At 43.3% G+C, this 23292-nt stretch overlaps 1 protein-coding gene across 1 annotated transcript in view; it reads left to right on the plus strand.

The window, feature by feature from the left end:
* The first annotated feature begins 204 nt into the window (after positions 1–204).
* Positions 205–23292, plus strand: part of ABHD2 (abhydrolase domain containing 2, acylglycerol lipase) — a 28128-nt gene continuing 5040 nt past the window's right edge. The window contains exons 1-8 of the mRNA XM_061446775.1: positions 205–436; positions 10021–10196; positions 11690–11857; positions 14637–14820; positions 18245–18337; positions 19983–20093; positions 21333–21402; positions 22221–22305. Coding sequence (XP_061302759.1) covers positions 243–436; positions 10021–10196; positions 11690–11857; positions 14637–14820; positions 18245–18337; positions 19983–20093; positions 21333–21402; positions 22221–22305 — 1081 coding nt within the window. The 5' untranslated portion in view covers positions 205–242. The remainder of the gene's footprint in view (positions 437–10020; positions 10197–11689; positions 11858–14636; positions 14821–18244; positions 18338–19982; positions 20094–21332; positions 21403–22220; positions 22306–23292) is intronic.

The following is a 23292-nucleotide window of genomic DNA, read 5'->3' on the forward strand; positions in this document are numbered from 1 at the left end:
AATCTCCTTCCCAACTGATCATCTGGTTTCTGTTTCTTGTGGTGGTCAGGGTGTTCAGAGCAGTACAAAATAAACTTCCTTTCAAACTGAGAGTTACTAGTCTGAGTTGATATGCTAGGATTCTTGTAGCAGTGGGAACTGACAAATCTAGTTGGGTAGCACAGTCTTGTGTTAATGTTCATATCCAACAGTATATTGCAAAAGGCTTTAATATTGACACTGTTTTTATCTCCAGGCTCAAGATGAGTGCGATGTTGGAAACCTCTGAGCTGCCAGCAGTGTTTGATGGGGTGAAGCTAGCTGCAGTTGCTGCTGCTCTCTATGTTATTGTTCGCTGCTTAAATTTAAAAAGCCCAACTGCCCCTCCTGAACTCATCTACCAAGACTCTGCTTTGGCACGCTTCCTACTCAAATCCTGCCCACTTCTGACCAAAGAGTAAGTAGTATGTGTATTTGCCATGGTGACCTGTCTTGTATGAAGATGATCTGCACTTAACCATTTTTCTGCCTAGTGTGTTTCTTAAATCTGGGTGCAAATGAAAGTTGGGGTATTCTCTTGATAAAATAAACCTGTTCCAAATCAAGCATTTCACTGTTGTTAATGTCCCAGGTATCTGTGTTTAGAACCAAGCCCTGTGGAGCAGGGCTATCCATGAATGTATAGGATGTCATCCTTGTGCTCTCTGCAGTAGCTGTATGCTGATATTGTACTATACCAGCACTATATAGCCCACTGTCTGCAGAAATGGGGGAAAGATGGATGCAGTCAGCACTTGTTCCTGTGCTCTCCTTTCTATTAGGGAAGAAATTTGTGAGGGCTCACAGGAAGGAAACACTTTCATGGTGTGTCTGTGCACTTAATGAAGGCAGGGATGGCTGTTAGTTTTAAAGTGCCTACTCTTACTTGAAGTGCCTTAAGTTGACTAATGAAATTTATTACTGGTAGAGCACATCATAACTAGTTTAACAAAGTAATGACATACTGGCCAGCTCTAGGCCTGTTGAATCCACTTTCAATTGACCTTATGTCAACTGCGTATTTGAGTGGGCTGATCCTTGAACTTCTGTTCTAGGACCTTCAGAATCAGTGCAGTTGCCCTTACCCTCACCAATAATATGAAGCATTTACTACAATTTCATGAGGCTTTGGAGGGACAAGGACTTTGATTACAGTATTTCTTCTGCAATCACTTTGGAAACTTGCAAGTCCTATTTAGAAGCCCTAAATACGTCAATTATCTACTAAGTGCTGAGTGCAGCTGCATGAACCTTTCTTACAGATCTCAAAAGTCAAGCTGACTTAATGATAGTAATTTTAGGGGAGATGAGAGGCTTTTAGCAGTGCTGTGTTAGATGCCTTGATTACATAAGGTGTAAGATCATAGGCCATAGGATCTGTAAACTCCTGGAGGAAACAAAGCATTATCCATTTTAAATTGGAGCCCAGAGAGGGTTCCCGGATGGACTCTTGAGTTTGGTAGTAACATAAGCGTGTGTTGAAGCTGAGAGTTGAAATTGGATTCTGGATTATGTCTAGTGCCTTAACTGCAAAGCAGTTGCTTCCCTAAGAAATAAATTAAGAAGTCTCTAGTTACTTGGTACCTTGGACACTTGTCTCAGTGTTAGCACTGCAGATTGACATGTCCCTAGTCACTGAAAGAGCAAATGTGAAGCTGTGCTCATCACAAGTCTTGAAGACTTACTGGCATTAAGCTCCTCTTTGGAAACAGATTGTAAGCTAATTCAGTCTGGTTTACTCCTATTTTAGCTCTGTTCTCGTGGCACAATCTCCTAGCACTACTTGGAGCAGTGTTCTTTACTTTCAGTTGGAGAACAAACCATTCCCAAAAGAGTGAACATGTCTAAAAATCACAGTACATCTGTTGTGCATTAATTGCAGGAGTGAAGAGCTTGCTGGTTGTTGTGTTAAGAGTGTGCATCCAGGTTGTTTGCTTTCCCTGGATCAGATTCTCTGAAAACTGGAGCAGTGATTTCCAACACATGGTTCTTGAGCTGAACACCCTCTGAAGGGCTTGCATGACCCCAGGAAGCAAACTCGACTGAAACAAACTAGAGCAAAACGCGTCCATAGCTACTTGCTCAGTCTTGTTACCTCTATATCTATGTTGGGGAAAATGGGAATAGAATAGTTCTTGGGGATTGAAGGGGTTTATAGGAAAGACAACTCTGTAAGGTGATGTGTGTGGCTTATTCTAATGATGTCACAGACTTTTTTCAATACTGAAATGAAGAAAAGAAAAAATCAAAGAAATCCTGTCTCTATCATGAAAGTCACCTGGACACTAAAGGAGAACAAATACATTTGAATGCCTGCAAATTATGCATAAAGCAGTTTGTAGGGCTAATTAGCAGAACGCTATGTGCAAACAGCTTGTGCTGTGCTGCACTGCAAAATCTTGCAGGGCTTTGATTACTTGCTAATTATTCCAAGTGTTGGGAAAGCTGATTAAGCAGCTCTTTTTTCAGATTCTACCATGAAAGCAAAATAAGTAGCCAGCAATCCCTCCTCTGATATCAGTACTGGGTTTGTATGAGATCTGTTAAAGACCAGTTCTTCTGTACAGCTGTGAACTGGCTTTCAGACCTGGTTTGTTCCACTCCCTCATGCTTAAGGGAGGAGGAGGTGAGGGTATTGCTGGAAGGGGAGGAAGCAGAAGTGAGGAAAGTTATTCCATCTGTGCAGCTGTTTAAAAATATTTGGGGGAAAAAACACTTTTGGATGCTATTTCCCCCTTATGGCACCATCCTTGTCTATACACTTACTCGGTACAGTGTAACCATAGTAAGCCAAGTGGTGGTGGATGAATAATGTAAGAACTTTGGATAGTAAAATTGCCTGAGATGGCTGCGTGCCATGTACCTTGCACTTGCAGATGTCAATGCTGCTTTTTACAGTCCTGTCAACTACTAGGAGCTTTCTTCCTACCTATCAAGCACTGGTAAGCAAGAGATTCTGTCTTGCTAGAGCTTCATTTCCCTTTACCTTTTGCATTTTGGCTTACCAAGTGGAGTAGCATAATTAGACTCATTCAGAGAGCTGCTTCTTGCACAGAAGCTCTTGCAAATCAGCACAGCTATTGGTGCCCATGGGCACTTAGGCCTAAGTCCTGGCTGTAGCTGTCTCCTTTTCCTGTCTCCCAAGTTGGTATAGGGTCAGCCATCTTATTCCTGTAGCAGTGCAATGTTGGCCCTTTGATTCACAAGGACAAATTTGGCCAGTGCTTGCTGTACTGGGCTATTTTCTTGTCTGTTCCCAGTTTCTCCTATCTCTCCTATGCCAAATCAATGTGTGTCTTTATTCTTGTAGAGGTGTGGCACAAGTGTCATGCTTATCGAAAATAATTATCCTTGCTGCCTGCACACTTTTATCATTAATAAAGGCAAGCTTCTTAAAGATTGAGGCAAATGACTGTGAAGCCTGTTAGTAAACACTGTCAAAGATCCAGTCTGGATCCTTCTCATCCTTTGTTTGCACAGTAACCTATACCGGATGAGCAGGCTGCCTGGTACCAGAAGACTCTTTTGCTCTGTCATTGCTTTTCTCCTAGATGCAAGGAGCCAAGTAGTCAGAAAAGCTGTCTTCAAGCTTTTCAATGTTCTTTCCTTCCTTCTAATGGCAAATAGTGTTTGATTCCTGTCAGCTTCTTCATGATTTACCCTGGGAGGAACACTTCCAGGAGAATAATAAACTAGAAGAGCAGTCTTCCTTCCGAAGCTTTGACAGGTGAACATGTTAAGAGGTAGAGAAGAATGGCAGCTCCCTATCGGGAAGTTGAAGCATTGACCCTGGGGAGTGAAGCAGTCTTGGGGGGAGCCTGAGTACTTGCTTAGGTGCTCCACTGTGGCATCGGCTGAAGGGTTGTGTTCTCCAGCTCTCATCACCAAAGAAGACATGCTGTGATACTCATGCCCTTTACTAAATAAAAGCTGCCTAAATTGGAAAGGAGGTGATTTAACCAAGGAGACCAGTCTGTGCTTTTAAATAGTTCTGACTTTATCCAGGTTCTGTGGGCAGCAAACACTCCACTTAGGTTAGGGGTTTTTTTCAGAAGCTCAGGGGACGTGGAAGCTCTGTAAGCTGCTTTAAGGTTTTGCTGTTACATACTTTCTTCGCCACTTTGAACAGCCTGACTGCACTGATGCAGAAAAAGCCACTTTCTACATATTTGAGGAGGAGGGAGTTGAACCCTGCAGACTTTTAGATGAGCTTTCTTGACTGGAATTCAAATTGCATTCCCCAGCATCAAATAAAGGACAAGGTTCAAACAAGGTTTCATTTGTAAAGCATCCTTTAAATAGCTCCAGACTGCTCTGTAAAGGGGGGGGGGGGGGGGATAACCTGTCTCCCTGCTATAACGCAGGTAGTGATTCTTGGTGTCCCCTGACATGGACAAATTGTAGGCTCTGCTTTCTTCCCATCAGCGTCTAATGCACTACAGCACATCAAAGGTAATGTGAGAGTTAATGTTGAAAGTGTTAATCTCCTCAGATGAAATGAAGTAATGCTCCAGAAATATGCCTGTTGCTGAACTTCCACTTCACATCTTTTTGAGGACCTAAATGCTGATGCTTGCTAATAAAAATAGCACAGTTTTTATGTGCTTTGTGTGAGCTGCTTATACAGCAGCTGCTTTCCTAAATTCCTGCATGCTGGGCAATGTATGTGCTCTAAAATTATAATCTGCTGCCTGAGCACCACTAAAACCTAACCTACAATCACGTGTTGGAATTGGGTTTAATATCAAAATGCTAGGAGAAAGTTTGTGAAGCACCTAGGAACTCTCTTGCTCTCAGGCACTGTTGTGGACAGCCACTTATGAAGATAGTTGTGGCTGTGCTGCACAGCTGAAATGCAGCATTTGGAGCTAAAACATTAGGATTTGTGATCACCTTTATGTAACTGGCTGTGTATTCACTTAGCCAGTTAAGACGGAACTCTCTACTTGTGCTGTGTAAGTCAGCTTCCATAATAAGTAACTGGCATCCCCAGACCTGTTCTCTTGTCTGCCTTCTGTTACAGCATCCTGTTACTGGAAGTTACAGGACTGGCTACTGGAAGCTGTAACTGACTGCCTCAAATATTTGTCTTTACTCAGAGTGCCTGACACCTATTGCAACTGGCCAAATCAAAACAGGAAAATGAGTCAGTTAAAAGCCTTTGGGTCTGAAGCAATCAGGGAAGCTGTTCTTATTTCACAGAAATAGAAATATTTGTTTCCAGTACAACACAACTTTGCCTTTGGCTCTTCTGTGTTATCATTGTCTGTGCTTTTGTGGTACATCATCCTCATCGTGGGCATGCATATACCTCTTTGGCAAGAGGTCTTCCTGACTGCTGCTTGCAACTCTGCTTCTGTCATCTGTAAACTATAAGCAGCATTTCCATTGTTTTGCAGTAGATGTGGTGCTGGAACAGGGCACCCTGAGGAATAGTTAGTGAAATTTGGTGTGCTGGGATAATCTCTACAGTATACTGCTTTTCAAATCCGCTTTGGTTTATAGCAAGCATTACAGAGGAGTTGGACTGTCATGTCCTTGAACACTTTCCCTGTTTCTACTTAATATCAGTGCTGGAGGCAAGCCACCATTTTTTATGAGTGGGGGGCCCTTGTTTGGAAGACATGATTAGATTTAGCAGTAGTAATAAAAGGGCAGTACTTAAATGCTGCTTAAACTAAATACTACGTAGTTGCTCAGCCTGCATGGTATCTAGCTTGTATTTCAATGTGTTTACACCCTGCTGAGCTTGCTTTGTTGAGGTAAGCCGTAGCAAAAATACCCCTGAGTACATACTCTTCTGCATACGGATGATTGTTCACAGGAGCATCTCTTTTCAGCTGTTTGCCATAAGGAATGTTGTTTTCACTGCAAAACAATCTGTGCTGGCTCTTGCAATCATGACTGGATAGTTAGGTTTTTTTTCAGCTGAGTTGAATATGAAGCTGTCTCTGGAACTGATTTTTACATAATAAGCTTAAATAAAATCTGATCTGTGCTTTTTCACTGGTGAAGACTCTTGCACAATTCTTAGCAAGCGTTTTTCCTCTCACTAGTGTGGTATCATGCACCTTCATGACTGAAGAGTTCTTTCTATTCAGTTTTAGTAAAAACAAGCTGAAAGTTGGTGTAAACCCTGGATGAAAAGATGTCCTTCATTCCTATGCAGTCTTACACTATTATGTGCAGTACTTGGAAAGTTCTTGTAGACTTTCACTGAAAGATGTAGATAGAAGTCATTTACAGGGAGACTTTTAAAAACAGATTTATCCATTGCCAAAATGCACAGTCAACAGGAATAGTCAGATCGTATGCCTGATTCTACTAGAGATCATAAGGATGCTTTGCAAAGTCAGATTTGGCTTTCAGCAGAAGACAGTTTTTACTGAAATGTGATAATACAGCATCACTTTGTAACTGACAAGGCTTCATAGGGGTTTCTGGTAGGTAAGATTGGCAACTTGGTAAATGAAAGTAATATTTTTAATAGCTGTTTGCTTTTGCATCAGTCTGGTAAGAAGAGTTTCAGCTTGTCTTATTTTTTCACTGATTATGCAAGATCTATACAATCTGAGCAGCTTTTCCCCCTTTCTTTTGAAGTCTTATGATCAGTTTCCTGGAGCCTGGATGCTTAAGGGATTTGAGGATATTTATCTCACCACAAGCCTGTTGCTTAAAGGCTGATGGGCCATAGCAGAAGAAAAGATAGACAAGATAACAAGCTGCTGCTCTCACACTTGCATGTATTTCAGAGCTATAACTGCTTTATATTTAAGGGCAAAATGCAGAAATATACTAAACCTGCTTAAGTTTGCCTGAATGGGAGTAACAAATCTCTGCATCAGAGCACTGTCCTGTGCATCTTATTCATGTTGGAACTCGAATTTTGAATATTTACCTGAAGAGTGTAGTTACATGCAGAATGAGTAACACCAGCCCATCTTTGCTGCAGGCAGTGTGATGCTTAACTGACTGGAGTTAACATGAAAACTAAGCTGAGCGTTTCACTTGCTTGGTCTATAGGATGCTTGGAAACACTGGCTTGTCCACTCTGAAGGGAGCAAGTAGTGCATGCACCCTTGTTTGTAGGGTTTAAAGCAATTTTAGCTTGGAGAAAAATGTGGAACCCATCGGTATCATTTGTCCATCATTATGGATGGAGTCACAGGGATTCCTGTTGGTTTTAGTCTTTCCTTTAATGAAGAACATGCCAGTGGAACTGCATCTGCTGTTTGCTTACGTAAAAGCAGTGTAAAGCTTTGACTTACTGAAGGTCAGGACTTCACATAACTTCCAGTTGGGTTATTTGAAGGCAGACTTGAGGTGTTTTTCCTCGGAGAAGCCAGCTGTGGCCTGAGGAGGCAGGCAAGTACTACACTCTTGGTAAGCAAGCAGGCTTGAAGCCATTTGTCTTCATTTAAACACCGGCAGTAGTGGTAAGGCTTTGAAGACTCTTCTAATTTCCTCTCTAACAACATCCTGTGGTTTGCACTGCTGCAGCTGCAGCATCTATTCCACTGAATGACTGTAACCTAGAGCTGGAAACGGAACTGTAAGTAAACATGAAGAAAGGATTGATGCTCGCAGAGATTCTTGATTTCTGTTTCTTCATCAAGGTGGTAGCAGTCATTAGTCACAGCTGTTGTAGCTGGAGAAATTGCTTTCCTGTTAGCCCTGTGCAGTAAGACTTTAGGTTTTACCTGGAGCAGTCTGTGATTTGAAAAGCACTGTATAGAAGCAAAGTCACCAGAACTTTCCAATGTATGTGTTTAAGGTAAGATTAGAAACTATGCAACAACATTGACATCTGTGTCTCTTAAGAGCTGCAGATTCTTAGTAGAGGTTGTATTTGACAGCTCCCCACAGGCTGTTAGCAAAACCCACTGCAAAGGACTTCAGTGAAGGAGACAAAAAGCCAGTCAGGCACTGTCCAATGTGGAGTGTGGCTACTGACCTGAACTGGTTGTGAAGTACATGGCTGGGGTGAAGCTAGCTGCTGCTTCTTGGTTTAGAAGAGAGTTGTCTTTTCCATCTGGCAGAATAGTTGCTGTTCAAAACCCTATGCAGTGAGCTGTGACTTGAGCAGAACCATCTGTAGTCCTTGTGCAGCCTTGTTTACATTGACTGCAATCCCAATGGATATATATACTTTGAATTGTGAGCTTGTATCCCCTGACTGCTTTCTATCTCTACCAGCAATTCCAGAAGTCTCCATCATTGCTGGGAGGTTGTGCATGTCTGGCATGCTGCATGTCAGTGCATGCCTCCCAGTGATGCTGCAGTGATCACCCAGAGATGCTGGGCTGATAAATGGTGCTACTAGCCTCACATAGATTCTTTGGAAAGCTTTATAATTAAGTGATCAAACCCAGGATGAACTGAGGGCTAGTTTACAAGGTTACAAGCATCAGTTGGCAGCTTTTGCAGCCTTTTTTGAAGTGGTATCTGCTTCTGTGGCAATCTATTTTGGGTCTGTTTGGGAAGTGCACTTGCAAAAACAGGCTGTACAATGAACTATTGTGTTGCTTTGACTGTAAGAAGCCTTCCTCATAGATGATAGAACAGGGAGAAAGAGCATACTGCTCCTCTTGGCTTGCTAAATAAGCCTAGATAGTTCATATTTCTATAGAAAGGGGTTTATTGAGGAGTGTGTAGGGGGAACAGGGAGTTGTTGATAATGACACACAAGAGCTGGCATGGGAAGAAGGTCCAGCTCTGTGAGTAGGTAGTGTCAGAGCACAAAGGCAAGGTCTCTGTCACATTCGTGTGGATTTTAAAGGCTTAAGTAGCGTATCTGAGTTCTGAGCTACCTAGTCCCCTGTGAACAGGGAAGAGCACGATCTTTGCTTTGTGTGGTCTCAAGAAGTCAAAGGAAATAATTGCAGGAAGCCCTAAAAAACACAAGGGGGAAGGAGCTGCTAGTCTCAGAGGATCCAAGGTGGTGTCGGCCGCGCTCAGGTTTCTTCTGGGTACCCTGCTCTGTGTAGCAGAGGCTGTAGATCTTTAATTGGAAGCATGTCCCCTGGGACTGCTGTTCTCCTACGCAATACATCATTAATGCTTTCGTGTTCAGAGCTGATGTAAGTGTCTTTTTCAAGGCCCTGGCTCAGTCTCTCCTTCACAGAGTGGACAGGTGACTGTCCTGCCACCAGCAATGGAATGTGTCCTGTTACCACTTACAGCTCAGCTTGTGCTAAAAACCCATGATAACTGAGCCTTTAGTGCCTTCAGCTAATATTGGTGTTCCCTCCATGTCTTTTTTTAAGCCAGGAAAAGAAAGACAATTTGCTTTGTTATCTAGCTTTAATATGCACTTGATAAACGTAATCGGTAGACTCACCCCTTTTCTGTTGAAAGGGGTTTGTTATGGAGTTTGGCCAATTCTGACAGCTCCTTTTAAAGCTGGCGCAGCTTTACCTAACTCTGCTTGAGAGGCAAGATCACCCTGTACTATGCTCTTCCTTAACTGAGAAAAGCAGTTCTGTGTGAAATCATCCCAGCCAGCAAGTCTTGGGCCTTTCAGCCTTCTAGCACTTGCTGTGAACCCTGTTGTTTCTGCCACTGGCTTGTACAGTCAAGTGCTTACATGAGTTCATGTGGCTCAACCCAGCAGGCTTCAGTGTTTCAATTAGAACAGATTTACAACACTTTCCAGGTTCTGGAGGTCAGTGTGGTTGGCTAGCAACGTGCTCTCCCAGTGTCACTGAGGCACGGAGCCTCTGTGTATTTGGTGAGAAGCATTTGTGTGTGTAACACTTAACTATAGAAGAATGTCTCGGGTTTGGCTTCTGCTGCTTCTGTAAGTGCTGAATTGTCAGCCTTTGAGAGCATAGCAGTCTCTCCTTGTGGAAAGCTGCGAAGATCAGTGCTGCCAGCTCAGTCATAGCAAAGACCATGTCATATTTGTTGCTATATTTGGAGATCTGTTATGGGAGTGCTTACATGTTCTCAAAGGCTTGTTAACATGCCAGGAATAAGCCATTAAATTGCTGCCTCTTTCAGGTATGTTCCACCCCTGATTTGGGGAAAGAGTGGACACATCCAGACAGCCCTTTATGGAAAAATGGGAAGAGTGAGATCACCGCATCCGCATGGACTCCGCAAGTACCTCACGATGCCAGATGGTGCAACAGCCACCTTTGATCTCTTTGAGCCGCAGTCCGAGCACTGCATTGGAGGTCAGTCGAACAGCTGGTGGCTGCATCTAGCTGCTGACCTTGATCCTGTGCTCTGGGGGATGGATGAGAATACTGCTACTTGATGTATTAGAAAGGATAGATGTTACATCTGGTGGTGGAAGGGGAGCTGCTAAGCAATACTATACCATGTGTGGAGGGTATGAGGCCATCTTGTTGTACACCTATACTCAGACATCAGGAGAGACCCTAGTAGGCTAATTAACTGTTTTTGTGGCAAGGGATGGGGAGTTAAGGAACAAAAGTGTTCTTTAACCTGTGCCTCAAGTGAGAGGCTGGCAAAGAGAATCTGGTGGTAAGCCTTGACTAGAGTGCCCTTTGCCAGTTAAGGCTGTGGGATCATAGAACTGAGGCTAGCTGTACAATGTCCTTCAATTAACTACACTTCTATTCCCCCCCTTAGAAATAGTCTTGATAGTCTTTACTAACAGTAAGTGCTTCAAGTTCTGCATGAAAACAAACTCCATGTGCAAAGGGTGTGATGGAGTCCAGACATGAAGATAGCTCCATGAAAAATTATAAAATCGTGGGGATTCCTTACAACACTACGTATTTATATTCAGAGTGAATGTCAGCTTTAAACTCACTGCTAGTAACAGCAGTACTTAAAACTGAGTTACTGTGGCTTGACTTCAGAAGTACCATTTACTGCTGCAGTAGCTGATGTCATGACTCCCATTTGGCCTTTGTCAGTGTGGACATCCTCATGGTGTAATGGTGCACTAGAACAGTCTTTACCACTGAAAAGAATCTGAGCAGTGCTTTCTTAATGAGGCAAAAATTCAGTGGCTAGAGCTGCTCATGTTGGAGCTTTTCATGAGTCTGAGAGCTAATCTGAAGTACGTACATTAATCTTGAATGTAATCTATTGTGCTTATTTGAATTACAAGAAGCTCTTTCTTAGCTGATGAGATGATATCTTGTTAAACTAGTGAACAGTGTCAGCACATCAAATACAATTACATTAGCCACAGAGATGATGGCTCATGTCAGCCGATCAGAATGTCTGTGCTTAGCAAAGCTGCACTTTGAAGATTGTTACCCTCAATTCTGGAAGAGAAATGAGGGGAAAATAGCATAGCCATCCTACTTGGTGCGTGAATGAGCAGTGGGCTCCAGAGCCTCCACTCACTTAGTCACTGCAGGCTGTCACAAGGCAGAACATGTGTAATGTCAAACACATCATTCAAAGGGAAGAATTTGCTCTTAGTCTCTAGGCAGTGTCTGTAGAACTGTTCGGGCAGCTTTCCCTGGAGTTACAGGACTGTTCATCTACTGCAGTGTGAATTATTTGTTCACATCTGTAGCACTAGAGCTGCTCATCTCCTGTCCCCTAATGGGGTTTTGGCAGGCTAGTACGGTTTTTAGCTTGCTTCTGGTAGGTGGTTTCCCATGGATCTCAGTTGGAGCCCTTCTGACTCCCTCAATTTGCATGAAGTGACATTTACTTAACTTCCCTCTCTTTCTGTGCGCAGAGGATGTCACGATGGTGATCTGCCCTGGGATTGCTAACCACAGTGAAAAGCAGTACATCCGTACTTTTGTCGACTATGCCCAGAAGAATGGGTACAGATGTGCTGTCCTGAATCACTTGGGAGCCCTACCAAACATTGAGCTCACTTCTCCACGGATGTTCACATATGGTAGGTACCTCATTGCACCTGGGCACTTATTTCCAAGCTTGTGGAATTTTTAGGGCTTCATCCTTCAGCATAACACAACTGCTGTATCTGAGTGAGGATAATTTTGTATTGTTTCTTAGGAACTGAACTTACGCATGGAGAAGATACTAGGATTCGCTTTTCCTTGTCTCTTCTCGTAGTTCTTGCGCAGGCCTCCTAATCAAGGAGGCAGGTTTTTGGAAAGAAAACTTTTTTTTTTGTGAAAACCCAAACTCTTGTGGCTAAGAACATGCTCCCGTGATTTTTAGAGGTGCCAAAATGTCAGCTTAGTGGAATGTGGAGCAAAACTGGCTCTGAAAAATAAACACTGCTTCTGAAGCTTTAAAATGTAATATGAGAGGATTTTGTACCAGCCTATCCAGAAAGTACATTTCTGTCCTAAGAGGGACGCATAGGGATTGGTCCCTGGATGTCACACAAATACCAAGGAACAGCAACGGTTCGACAGTACAACAGTGGAGCTATGGAAGTTAGTGCTTAACTGCCACGATTTTGGGATTTTATCTTGAGTATAAGGAAATGTTAACCTGGAAATTAAAAGGAGCTGTGTTTAAGGGCGACTTCAGCTATTCTTAACTGCCCTGCTAGTGAGTAACATGATCTTTGTAGAATGTGGCCTTCTTGCCTGCCACCTGATCTGCTTGTTCCTGAGCTTTCTTGAGCGATCATGTCCTTCTTTACTGCAAACATCTTCATGGACCTTATGTCAGGAGTCAGTTGTGGGTTTAGCACATCAGTGTTGGGTTTCTTGTTCTTTAAAGATGACTAAAACTCACTGCTAAGAGTTTGGATTAGCAGTTTGAATATTTATCTTGGTGCAGTTGAATTGCCAAAATAGCAATATTGTGCTTTGAGATTCCGAGTTTGGCAGGCAAATAGGCTCTAATGCTTTGTTGATTGTTTTATAGTCATTAAATCTACTCAGTGGAAGAGACTTGAGGAATACCAAGTACCTCAATTTGTGTTGAGTCTCTAGGCTGTTAATAGCTTTAAGCCTACCATGTGCTGGGAACTAAGCTTGGCCTCCTTGAAGCATTTGCTTTTTTGATCAAAGTTGACAGCTTTCTTCCATGGACCTTTGCTTTAGGCCATAGGGAGTAATTCTGTAGTGCATCTCTTGAGACATACCTTTCTGAGTCTTTTATAGCTTTGGAAAAGGAAAGGAATGCCTAGCACTTCCTTTGAGTAAGACAGTAAATCACTTGGCAGAGTTGCTTGTTAAGTGGAGTGCCAGTAAGACCATGAGCAGCCTTTCCTCTACCTCCAACCCAAATATCGCAGTGTCTTTCCAGCTTTTGCTGGATTCCTGATGTATTATTGAGGAGCAAATAGCCTGAACTTTGGATTTGCTGAATCTTCCAGCCTTGACATCAAGCTTGACCTGTTGCTATTCTGAAATAGTTACCAGTTGCCCTCAAATCATGAAGGTCAAACACTAAAGTATTTTGACTTCTGCTTCTTCCAGAGAAAACTAAAGCAATGCAGCATTTATCATCTTGATGGAAATTGCTCATCAGGAATGTTCACAAGGAAGTGCCCAAGCCCTGCTGAAACACTCAGCCAGAACCTGTTTCACTGAAGTAAACACAAACCCCGGTGCTCAGTCTACAGCTAGCTAAAATCTGAGGCTGATGTCTAGTAAGGATGCTACAGTTGGGGTGGGGGCACACTGGAGCAGTGTTAGGTTGGCACATGGTGGAATCGCAGCTCCTGGGGTTTATCTCCCTGGACGAGTTCCACAGGCTAGAGCCGAGTTCCTGACTCTAGACAGGAATAAACAGCCATTGTTCATGTGATGCCTCATGTGTGGTTTTCAGTCTTAAACCCAGTGGGAAGCTTAACAGTGCATAAACAGTTGAAAGCACTGTCCTGGTGCCATCCATTTTGCAGCTCCATTTCTTCATGTTTCCTTTTCCCAAACTACAAGGCAGAAGAAACAGCTGTAGGTGGTGGTGGTGCATGTGTGCAAGTCCTCATGCCTGTCAAACCATCTGAGGACCCCAGTACTGCCAGAAACTGGACCCGTCTTTGCCTGCAGCCTGTGGGATGCAAGTGGGTGTTAGCTGAGAGCAGAACAGACCTGTATAGAAGCACTTAACCTCCTCTCTTGAAGAGGGGGTACCTCTATGTCTTCTAGGAAGCATCAGTATCTTTACTTCCTCAGTGGTTACAAAGGGCTAGCTGTCTCTGCTTGAACCCTTCCCTCTGATTCCAGAGAGCAGCTGCTTAGTCAGGCTCTGCATCAATCCGCTGAGCTTTGTCCTGACAAATCAACTCTCCATTTCCATCCCCTCCCTGCATGAGCATGGATTTAAGGATCCATGGCAGTCTTATTAAAAGAAAAGGAGCAAGCTGCTTTTCAGACACCTCACTTAAGTTCAGAAGTGGCAAACTGGCTCAGGAAGGTAACAATGTGTGCTGTTCTTGGATAGTAATGTCAAGGCCAGAGTTGTTTGACTCGGCTTTAGAAAGGAAGACTTGAGATTGTCACATTAGCTATTGCCATAAATTTTAAGCAAGTTAATTTCATCTTACTTTGGCACTCTGTCAGAACAAAGCATGAGCTAAGGTCCACAGGACTCATAAAACAGATACATGAACACATATGAATCAGAGCTGTTAAAATCTTCAGGTTATTGAAAAGTCAGGGTAATAAGCTGAACTTAAAGTGCACAACTGAAACTCAGAGTGGGATTGTAGGTTTTCAGAAGATGATTCTTGACTTTACCTCTATTTTCAGGTTGCACCTGGGAATTTAGTGCCATGGTTAATTACATCAAGAAGACCTACCCTCAGACTCAGCTGGTTGTTGTGGGCTTCAGCCTGGGTGGAAACATAGTGTGCAAGTACCTGGGAGAGAGCCAGGCCAACCAGGAGCGAGTCCTGTGCTGCGTCAGTGTGTGCCAGGGGTACAGTGCACTGAGGTAGGTCTAGAGGATTCTCCATGCTATCTGTTAACAGTAAAACTAAGTTTCCTTTACCTGGCCAGGTGTATGCTGGCAGCTTCTGGTCTGTGTGTGTGAGCTGGCCTAACTCTGTCTCATTGCTATAGCATCCAAAGAGGAGACATTCCCTGTTTAGTGTCCTGGTGTAACTAACCTGGCAGGCTGAGCAGCATGACAAACTGCTGAGATGATGCCAGGCTTGCAAGCCACAGTTTACACACCCTCATTGCTCTGAGGAGCATCCCTTGGTTCATAATGGCTCATTTGGCTTCAGCAACAGAGTTTCATTTGGCAGCTCTTAGCTGGGGAGACTGAGAAAAGAGACGCAGCACAGAGGCTCAGTCCGTGCTCCCCTCTGAGTGTGTGTGTCATTGAAACAGTGCTGTGGACTGCTGAGGAGATGGAGAGGCACTTGCAATTATGCTGTACACTTGGAAAGGTGAGGAGGAGAAGGGTTATAGCCCTAAATTCTGCCTAAGACATTAACCTGTGGTTCACTGCCTGGAAGCCCAGGCTGTAGCATTTCAAGAGTTGTAATGGCTCCACCTAGTGCTAACACTGGAGGATCTGCGGACGGCGATGCTGCGTCTAAACTGGTGGCTCAACTCACGTGCAGTAACTTTCCATGTACGTAGTTAATGACATTTAAAGCAGTTGTAACTGGCTAAGCTGCTGCTTTCAGTCTTTACTTTTTATACATGCAAATAACTACTGAGGTGTAGCTGACTTTAATTAAACTGCACTTTTGAGCCCTGAAACTATTTGCAAGACAAAAGGGGCTGTTGAGGCTCTAGGGTATTTGGGTCAAGATCTTTTGGGCAGATAATGGTGAAACTATGGCAGCCCTGTAAGGGGCTTGCTACGGAATTTGGTCTCCCAGCCTGGTCAAGATAGCTGGAACTTTCTTGATGCTGTGATGTTTTGCCTAAATGGAGACCAGACCTCAGCAGTCTGAAGACACCTTTTATAAGCTAAGCTCTTATAGGTGAAAGAGAAGCTTTTATGGAAGCATTAAGATGTGACTAAAAGCTTGATGTGCATATCAGTAATACTCCAGCATTTCTAATTCCTTGTGAGAGCAGATGTAACTACAGCTAAAAATGTATAATCTGCTCCTAGGTCCCCATGAGTTCACAGCCTTAAAATCTGGATAGATGCATTCAGGCACAGCATTTCTGTTTTGTTTCAACTAAAATGCTCTTGGATGTCTTAGGCTTTTGGCATGGAGCACAGAGCATACTGTTGAAGCCAGCTCTTCAATTGCAGCCCTCAGACAGGGTTTGCAAGGTTCACATCAGACTGCAGTCTACTTGGTTCATCTTCTGCTATTACACACTGTACTATTTCTGGTGTCCAAAATGATGTTGCAAGTAATGCTGTTCCCTAGGCCGATTTCTGTAGCAGTGTGTCATGGTGTGCTGGTAGAACAGCAGGACAAGGGCAACCTGTTTAACAAAACTTGGATGTTCCTGTGGAAGAGTTTCAGCTGCTTGTCTGAATTTAACGCAGGTCTTCAGTGGGTTGTGTGGATTACTGAGCTCTGGACTCCACCTGCTGGGTAAACATCTACTAGCAGATCTCCAGTCTCAAAGCATCTGCTGTGTGTTACTGGGCAGTCAGTGGGAAGGCTTTTCAAATCTGCTGTCTCCCTACCTCATGTCTAATTCTGCTTTAATTGTTGATTATCTGGAGAGCTGTGGGAAAGCAACATCAGTAAATAACTACTAAGCAAAACACAGGAGAGGGAGGGCCTTGTGCACTGGTTGTAGGAGTGAAAGGGAGGAGGTACAAAGCACCTCAAGGTGGAATGTTAAGCCTTAGCTTTCCTGGGCTTGGTGTGGTAGGTTAAAATAACTGGCCTCATCCCTCTGGGCTACATGAAAGTGGATTATCCTGTTATGCATGACCAGTTAGTTTACAATTCCATTTTCTTTCTATATTAGCTTGTACAGCCTTTATTCCTCAAATAACTTTAGGAAATGAAGGAAAAAAGTAGTGGTGAGTAAGGTGAGCCAGGGATGTGAAATATGAAAGCCTTTCCGGAGCATTAAGCATGAGTCCCATAGCTGGGCATAATAAAATAGCAGGAATAGTAGGATCTGCCAGAAGAATGAAAGACTCTTAGTTTAGTGAATTAACAGAATCTGGGGAATGTGTTCCCTGAGGCTAAATGGGGACACATCTCCTTATTCCTTAATCCCTGCCTGCACAGGCTTGATTCTGCTTCTTGATATTGTGGAATGCGTCTTCGCCATAGCTACGGCTGTGGGGAGAGACCTCAGCTTTTGAAACCTGTGCAGTCCTCAACGTACTGGGAGTTGCTTTTCCTTCCAGTACTTGCAGCTCTTCGTATTAGGAATGCCACTGTACACCACAGGAACTGCAGGGGAATTCTAGTAGTTTTAACTTCAAAAGTCTTGTAATAACTTAATGGGTTTGCTTGGAAAATCTTTTGTGAAGAAAAAAGTGTGCATCTTCCTGTCTGGCTTCATTCCCCTGCCCTGGTATAAACATGATAGGTATAGTCTGGCTAGACAAATAAAGATATGGAATATGTATATGGATGTAGCTTGCTTTTGTCCTTGTAGGAGACTTGCAGGGTTATGGCTTGGGGGGTCCTGCTAAATCTGCTGTAGCTCTCATGGTACGTTAATGATTAAATGGTAGGAGTACTTGAATAGGTGAAACTGCTCTCAGCATTCTTAAGTTGCTCAGTAAATGGTAGTGTGTTTCCTCAGTAACAGCAAACCCTGCTAAGTGTAAAGCTATAACCTGCCCGTGACCCTGCATAGCAAAAGAGTATCTGGCAGAGCTCACATGTCTGGATCGCTTTAATTCTGTTCTAACAACAGATAAGCTGTGAAGTGCTGTTTTGCTTTGAGAATAGGTAAAGACTTCAACTCAGATGCCACTTGCAGCTGTGACACGTATTTCTTCCTACAGCTCTTGCCAACGAAGCTAGAACAATAAGTGTCTGCACATATTGGAAACATCTGCACAAATTGTTTCCTCCGCAGAACTATCTACACAACAGACAACACTTCGTTCAGCAACAGGTTTTAGTCCTTTCCTTGGTAGTACCATTAAGTAAACTACATTCAACTTGTGCAAAGGGATACGAAAATCCTGTTGTCAGTGCTGCAGATCTTGATTGATGCCTCTTAAATGCTCTGATCCAAACTGCTAATTGCATTGTGCAAAATGAGACCGGGATCAGTTTTCTGATACTAACAAACTTCTTCAAAGCAGGAGTCATTTCCTGGCAAAGGTTAAACTGTGGCAAGGAAGGCCTGGAGGTTTGTTTACACAGCCTCTAGGCTGCCAGAAGATGCTACACTGGATTAATCTCATCTTTCAAGATCTCCATTAACAGCTTTGATTGTTCTGCAATGTGTTTTTCTAGGGCACAGGAAACCTTCATGCAGTGGGATCAGTGCAGAAGATTTTATAACTTCCTCATGGCAGACAACATGAAGAAGATCATCCTTTCTCACAGGTACTGCAGTACATCACTTAGGGTCAGTTGCTATATTGCATATTTCATTTTACTCCTTTAAAATAGAGCTTCTGAAAGTTTATGCACCAGTTCCTTGTTTGGTAGTCTTTAGATCAATCGGCAGAGAAGGGGAACCCGTATCAATCTCATTCATATACTATAAAATGTACAAATAAGCTTTGATCTTAGAAGAAAGCAGGCTTTGTCTTTTTGCCTTCTGAGGAAACTTGCTTAATGAATCAACAAGATATGCACAGGAAAACTTTGCAATTAAACTTCAAAGTGGAGCGTTCTGCATCTGTTTCACTTCTAGCCAAAGAATTGCCTATTCAAGGAGCTTCTTGTTCTGCCACCTACTTGAGGTAGGACTAACCTTCAAGATCTGCTGTTTATCAAATAAGCAAATAGACAAGTTGTAGCTCTGGCTTATAGCTGTGGCTCTAGAAAGAGCATGTAGCCAGCAAAGTGCTTAGTGTTGCTGTTCCTGGAGTGCAAGTGCTCTTGTAGGATCCCTGCGCTGCTGTTGCGGTCTGTGGCTCTCAACCTAAAGGAATGTGTATGTTAAATAGGTGACATGCTCAATGTTGTTGTCTCCTCCATCAGAAGTTCTCTAGATACTTCTTTCTAGGGCCATAAATGTGTAAGTATTTCATCTGTGTATATTTGAAGTTGCCTAACTCAAGGGGAATAGCAAAGACCCATTCCAATTAAGAGCATGTGTCACTTGCAAACTTTTGTTTCACTATTTACACTCCTGTGCAGTATAAAACACTTGTAGAGGGACTTAGGGCAGCTGACAAGTGGGATGAGCCACGTAATTCCTTCCAGATTGGCAAATATTTAGACAGCTTGTTCAAGTTTAACATGTGAAGTTAGGTAAGCTCCCATTAAAAGTGCTTAAATTCATAACCCAGAAAAAGCTAGTGCTGGCTTGGAGGCAAGTCTGTTAACTTTTCTTTTTCCACATTCTCTCCTGCTGTGAGGCAACTCCCCCAAATCAAACCTAGCCTCCCTCCTCCTCTGCCCTGCAGCTGCCTCTGAAAGGGAATAAAACGCCTTTCCAACTTGTAGCTTTTGTTCTGTGTTAGGGGAGCAGTTTGTTCTGGTAAAGAAACACATCCTCTTCTGAGAGCAATAACTAATTATGACAAGTGTCCATAGTAAATACCTTTCTACTAAGGTAATGCCCCAAGTAGTTTTTGCTGTGTGAGCTAACCTAATATCTGTGCTTGAGAGACTTTAAGGCCAGATGGTGAAGGAGGTGCTATGCCCATAACTCCTAGTGACACCCAAGCCACCCACAGGTTTGGTGTGAAGCCAAAGGGCCCTCCCTCTAACATGCAGCCTCTGTTCCAAATGCCCCAGTGCTATCTGTTCTGGGAAGATTCTTTTTAAAGGCCCCTTGTGCAGTTTTTCAGTGTAACAGGAAAACATTCCTCTGTGAAAGAGGCTATTAGGGTGTCTGTTATGCCTTGCTGCAAAGGGAGTAGGATAAATAAGCTGTGCTTGTTCCTAAAAGCCTCATGTGTATGTAGCCCACTTCTAGTCTTGTCACACTTGGTAAGCTCACTTGTCCTTGAATGGGTCATGGGTTTCCTGCCCTTGTCATGTTATTTGGATGTTTTTCTTGATGTTACTCTTTCAGGCAAGTTCTTTTTGGAGATAACGTGAAGAAGCCACAGAGTCTGTCAGATGCTGATCTGAGCAAAATCTATACAGCAACATCCCTTATGCAGATTGATGACAACGTTATGAGGTATGAAGGGTGATTCTCTGATCCTCTGTAGAACTCTGAAAGCACCTTCTCTTTCAAGTGTTGCTCTTGCATGCCCCTTGCTGTGCCTGTAGGAATCTGCTGAAACACAATGCTGACAACCTCAATTCTTCCTTGCCTTCACACTGAATAAAACTTGCCACAAAAAAGCTTGCTATTGACAGTCACAGCTTCTGAAAAATCCTCCAGGAGGCATTGAGTTATCAGCGACATCTGAACCTGCAGCCTTCAGTAATGTAGGAAGAGGCCAGCTCTGCCTGCAGGCCCTAGCAAAAACCAGTGCAGAATGTGGAAAGCAGCTCAGAACTGCTCATGAATGCCCTTCGCCCTGCTTCAACCTTGAAAACAAACCCTCCTCCCCAAAAACCAGCACTGCCTTCTCAGCAAGTATTAGGGTTAGCTGAGATAATGCAGCTTTTTCTACTTGTCATTCTAATGCCTTGCGTTATAAAGCAGTAGCTTGTTACTGCCCGTGTCCTTGAAAATAGCGTAGCACTTCAGTGGCAGTGTTCATACCATGGCATGTTCTGTATCAGGCATTGACACCTTTCCAGGATGAAGCTGTAAACTGTCAGCTATGTGGCTATAACACTTTTGACAGACTGGGAGTGTTGCTGGCTGCTTTGTAAAAGCTGTTCCTAGGAAAGTCTCCCTTCTTACTCCCTCATTCCTGAGGCCTTTCTAGTTTGGGCCAACAGCTGCGTTGTCTCCTATGTCAACAAAAAGCCCCCAAAAGCACTAAAACTAAAAGCACCACCACAAGCATTTGAATATAGGTTTACTGAATTCTTGGGTTGGGATGGAGTGCAAAGGATTTGGCAAAGAACTGGAACCACACTGAATGCTGGGTAGCTTATAGGCAGGCCTTTTTGTCTGGTATGTTTAGGGTTCATAAACCAGTGGGTTTGTATTTGAAAAAGGTTTTGGGTAAAGATGTAACTCTTGCTTCCATATGTACAAATAAGCATGATACTTTAAAAGAAATGCCCTGAAGACTGCTAGGTTTCAACCTGCATGCTTAACTTGCCCGTGCTAACAGAATGTTTGAATAAGTACAGAAAGCATAAAGGCATGTGCTGCCAAAGGAGCAGAAACACTGGGTGGTAAAAAAACCTTGTCTGTGAAATTGAGGCATCATTCCTATCTCTGCATGTATGTCCTCACTTGGAAGTGTCACATGGGTACCAGAAGCATTTGCAATGACAGTCTTCTCTATTTCAGGAAGTTCCATGGCTACAGTTCCCTGAAGGAATACTATGAAGAAGAAAGCTGCCAGCATTATTTGCACAGGGTAAGCTCTTGCAGTAGGGACTGCTCTTGTGCCTTCATTTTTCTATTGGAAAGAAAGTGCTCCATGGTTTCTGTTGTTGATACCTACACCCAGCTGTCTAAGCTGGGATTTTCAGAAAAAAACAGGTACAGTTTATTGAATCATGGAATCATAGAATAGAATCATAGAGGTGGGATTTCAGTTCTTGCTACCTTTAATACCCTGGCTAAATGCTCTGGGCTCATTCAGCTGAACTGCTCTGAGTTTATGAGGATAAGGTGGGAAATAGGTGGTGGCATAGAGCGTGTGGCTGCAAGGAAGAAAGGCTTACTCTGGATACTGTGGAGGAGGCTCAGGATGCTGTCTGACAGATGCTCAGCAGACCGAAGTTTTGCAGAAGTGGAACTGGAAGATTAATTCCTCCTTGATCTACTGAGCTAGAGGATGGAGACGTTCCAAGGGAGTTTCCTGGACTTTAACCAAAGTGTCCGTAACAGAGCTGGCCCTAGCTGCCTGATACTCAGAGCAGTGCAGAATGGAAAAGGGTGTAGCTATTTGAATTCTGAGAGTGGAGAAGATCTGTGAGTCCATCTGTACTTGTCCTGATGCACCCCTGCTCCTTTCTTACAATTGAGTTTAAGATGTTCTGCACTGGTGGAAAGCCGCCAGTCTTAATTTCTGACTCTTTCTGCTTTTCTGATGCTTCCCCAAGTACAGAGCAGCTCTGAAATGAGAAGTCTTGATTGAGTTAAGCTAAGATGCTTTTATAGTAGATAGATTGAAATTCAGATACCAACCCCTTAATGGTTTTTCCTTCTCTGCCATGTTTCTTGATGCAGATCTATGTTCCTCTTCTGTTGGTTAATGCTGCTGATGACCCTCTTGTGCATGAGAGTCTTCTGTCAATTCCAAGAGCTCTTTCAGGTATGTTGAAGCAGTCTCCTCCAGCTATGCATACTTGTGTACCTGCAGCTTCCTTATCACATCATGATCCATGATTTCAAAGCAGCTTAATGTGCCTCCTTACACCTGTAATCCTGTGAGGTGTACTAAGCCACTTTAAATTACCAGTTGTAGAACTAACAAGGCTAACCTTGATCAGGAGGAACTTGAATCCTTTCAGCTGCCTTGTGCTGGTTTGGCTGTTGTTGATAGCCAGCAGGTTATCTTCAGGTTACATTCTTGAATGGAAAAATGCTTCCTCATGTCTTTATTCCTCACTGGGATTTAGTAGAAAGGTAGATGATTACAGTGTTGATCAGGTATGGATGGACAGCCCCCTTTGCTGATAAATGCTGATAAATAACACATGTATGCCTTATTCAGTACTGAACTTGAAAAGACTTCTGTGAGCTATTTTCAGCCAAGGAAAAAAGGGCAAATTATCTCTAGAATTTCAGAAGAGGGAGCTGGCTGCTGCTTCATCACACAAGTAGTGCACAGGAAAGGAAGCGGGGTTTATTCTTTTCCTGGTTGAAAGCTGTGAGCATAGAATTTATCCACAGCTGCTTCCAGACAGAAGCAAGCACAGGGATTTTCTCACTATACGTGGAACAAGGTGGCTGATGCACTCAGTGCTTAGTGCAGCTTGACATGATGTTAACAGTTCTAGTTCCACAGTACGTGAGTTAAAGATGTTAATGTGTTAAAGAATGAATATTCTTCTGGAAATACGGGCATTGCTCAGACACCCTCTGTACTGACTGGGATCTGCTCCTGGAGACCGCCCTGTCCTGTGAAGCAGTAAGGTTATGTGCTTTGAACTTCAAAGTGGCTTTGACCTTTGTGCATTTCTGCTTCCTATACGATTGCTCCTTTGGTTCAGATGCTATGCCAAGGGTTGAACTGATTTATCACAACAAGACTGTTTCATTCTCAGCTCAGAGATGTTAACCTGGAACTTTCTGCCTC

Source organism: Pezoporus flaviventris, unplaced genomic scaffold (assembly GCF_033815535.1).
Source record: "Pezoporus flaviventris isolate CSIRO_AGI_PZ_B2104156 unplaced genomic scaffold, CSIRO_AGI_Pfla_v1 ptg000006l, whole genome shotgun sequence".
NCBI lineage: Eukaryota > Metazoa > Chordata > Aves > Psittaciformes > Psittacidae > Pezoporus > Pezoporus flaviventris.